Genomic DNA, 2,943 nt, shown 5'->3' on the forward strand with positions numbered 1-2,943 from the left:
CGCCCCGTGCCGATGCGGAGGAAGGGCCCGGGGGACGCCGCGGCTCTCCGAGGGGCCCGTGCCGGCCGGTGAGTAGCGCCTCGGCCTCCGTGGGGCAGGGACGGGCACCGGCCCGGCCTCCCCCCGCCGCCCGGGAGGGCCGGGCAGGTGCCTGCCGACGGCGCGGGCTCCCACCCCGGGCCGCGCAACGGGCTCGCCCGCCGCCGCGCCGTTTGCTTTCCGTTTTCTCCGCTTTATTTATTTTTTTTTTCGGCCAGGGAAACGGTCCAGCGCCTGCTTGTGACTTTGGGGGTCTGGTGGCCCGGGGAGGTCCCCCCTGCCGCTCCGGCGAGGCGGGCGGCGGTACCTGCGCCCGCCGCGCACCCCGACGTGCCGGTCGCCTGCCCGCCCCGGCGGCGGCGGCGGCGCGGGCTGGAAACGCCCGGGCGCGGCGCTCCGGCGGGCTCGGGGCTGAGCCGGGCCGGGCCGCAGCCCCGCGGGTGGACCCGGGCTGGAGGAAGGGAGCGATCCCCCTTCTCGGTACCGGACATCCGCAGCGTGACGCTGGGCTCGGCGCGGCGCGGCTCTTCCCTTCCCGTCGGCCGGCTCCCCGCCGCCGTGATTGACACCGCCGGCCCCTCCGCCCGCCCCGCGGCACATCCCTCCCCGGCGGCCCGCTCGCCGTGCCCGGGAGGCGGGGAAGGGCCTCCCCAGCCCTTTGACACCGTCGCGGCAGGAGTTTCACTTCGCTTTCGCCGCCGCCGCCGCTGCAGGCAAACACCCCCGGCTTCCATGTGACGCCTCCCAGCCACTGAATGGGGGAAAGCGCCTATAAGGGAGCCACTTTCCCTACGTGCAGCAGGGGAAGGGGGGGCAGAAGCAGGAGGTGGTGGTTGGGGGGGAGGGAAGAGAGGAAATAAATTAATAAATCGCAGGGAAAGAGGCTGGGGGGGGGGGAGAAACTAAGACCCCGGGGGATAAATCGGTTGGGTTATTTATTTTCTCCCCCCCGGTTCCCTCTCTCTGGCAGGGCTCGATCCGGCCGCTTCGGTGCTCGGCGCTGGCTGCAAAGGGCCCTGGGGAAGTTTCTTGCTCCCCAACGCCCTTCCCGAGCGCGGGGGGAGAGGGTTTGGGTTGTTTTTTGTTTGGGTATTTTTTCTTTTTTTTTTTTTCGTTTCCCTCCCCACCTTTCTGGAAGGAGGGGGGTCTCGCTCGCACCTCCCTGGATGGTGCGCTAGAAAGGAGGGGAGTGAGGGGGTGGGAGGGGGGGCTCGTGGTGGGAGGCTGCCGCGGCTGCTGCTCCTGCATTGGTGTCTCCCCTATGGACGAAAACAGCCCTCTGTCTCCCAAGGCAAATGCTTTCAGTATCGCCTCTCTGATTTCAGTCGCCGCCGCCGCCGAGCAAGCAGGGAAGGAAGCGCTGGAGGAGCGCCGCGGTGGCCGCAGCAAGCACGCCCGCGCCGGCCCCCGCCCGCAGAAGATGCACTTCAGCACCGTCACCAGGGACATGGAAGGTAGGTGCCGGCAGCGCCGAGCACAGCCCCGCGCGGCGCGCACCGCTCCGCGGGCAGGCAGGGCTCGCAGGGCTCGCAGGGCCGGCGGCCGCCGCCCGCCCCCTGCCCCGCTCCAGGATCCCCCCTCGCCCCCGGGGGCCACCGATTTTCAGAGGATTTTACTGCTTCCAGGTTCCCCGTGCGGGGCTGCAGGCTTCGCTGCGGCAAGGCCGCTGCCCAGGACGGTTTGGCCGCGTCCCCCCGGGCACGGCCGGGCGCCCGCAGCCCTTCCCCGCTCGCTGCCCGCCGCTCGCTCTGTAAAGTCGGGCTGTGCCGCGTCCCGCCGGCGGCTTGCGACGGCCCCGCCGCCCGCGCCCGCGCCTCCTCGGCGGTGCCGGAGCATCCTCCGACGGCGCCGGCGGCTCCGCGAGCTCTGCGGCCGCCGCCGCGCTGGGCACCCAGGAGCCCCCCTGGACCGCGAGGAGCATTTCAGCACCGGGGGGACCCAAAGGAGCCGCCCGCTCGCCGGGGGCTGTCATACGCCCCTAGGCCGCTCGCCTGCGGCCGCCCCGGCGCTGCTCGGCGCGGAGCCGGTGCCTCGCTGCTGTCCCCATCCATCCCCGCGGTGGCTCGGAGGCGCAGAGAAGGGGGTCTGGCAAAACCAGACCCGCCTTCCCCTGTCAGCCACGTCCCCGCGGCTCCACAGCGAGGGACGTTACCTGCAGCACCTTAGTTACACAGAAATAAGAACCAGTTTCTTTCTTCGGGGTTTTCCACCCCCCTCCTCTTTTTTTTTTTGGGGGGGGGGGGAAGGGGAGTTTGCTTTGTCCCAATTCGTGTGCGGCGAGGGAGGCCTTCTGCAGAGATAACACGGGCTCTGCACCGCCGCGGCTCTTGGCAGATCTCTCGGATTTGCAAAGAAAAAAAAAAAAGAAAAAGAAAAAAAGGAGAAAAAAAAAGAGAAAGAGCCGCGGCAGGCAGGCAGGCAGGCAGGCAGCGGGAGCAGCGAGCTCCCCGCCTGCCCCGGGGGGAGCGAGGCTGGGGCCAAGCAAAGCGGAAAGGGGGAGGCGCCCCGCTGGGCTGGGCGCGGGGCAGAGAGGAGGCGGAGGGCACCCCGCGGAGCGGCGCGGAGCGGCGCGGAGCTGCCGGGCGGGGGGTGCGCCGAGGCTGGCGGGGGGAAAAAAGCGGGAGCCGGAGCCGAGCCCTGACCGCCTGTTTTTGGAATGATTTCAGCTATCTCCAGCCCCTGGCTCACCCAGCTGTCCCATTTTTGCGATGTTGCAGCTTTCACGGCCAACAGCCTGAGCAGCCTGAACGCCTCCGGGGGGTACCACCTCTCGCCCTCCCCGGGGGACCCGTACGGACAGCATGAGCCGCCGCACTACGAGCCCTGCACGGCTCAGCAGCACCCGCACCCGCCGCCCCAGCCGCAGCACGGCTACCCCTTCGCGGGGGCCGGGGCCGGGGCCAA

General features: G+C 70.2%; 1 protein-coding gene across 1 annotated transcript in view; it reads left to right on the plus strand.

Moving 5' to 3' along the window:
* Positions 1-1,444: 1,444 nt before the first annotated feature.
* TBX1 (T-box 1) overlaps positions 1,445-2,943 on the plus strand; it is a 10,213-nt gene continuing 8,714 nt past the window's right edge. Inside the window, exons 1-2 of the mRNA XM_026091871.1 lie at positions 1,445-1,493; positions 2,706-2,926. Coding sequence (XP_025947656.1) covers positions 1,460-1,493; positions 2,706-2,926 — 255 coding nt within the window. The 5' untranslated portion in view covers positions 1,445-1,459. The remainder of the gene's footprint in view (positions 1,494-2,705; positions 2,927-2,943) is intronic.

Source organism: Apteryx rowi, unplaced genomic scaffold (genome assembly GCF_003343035.1).
Source record: "Apteryx rowi isolate R43461 unplaced genomic scaffold, aptRow1 scaffold_93, whole genome shotgun sequence".
NCBI classification, from domain to species: domain Eukaryota; kingdom Metazoa; phylum Chordata; class Aves; order Apterygiformes; family Apterygidae; genus Apteryx; species Apteryx rowi.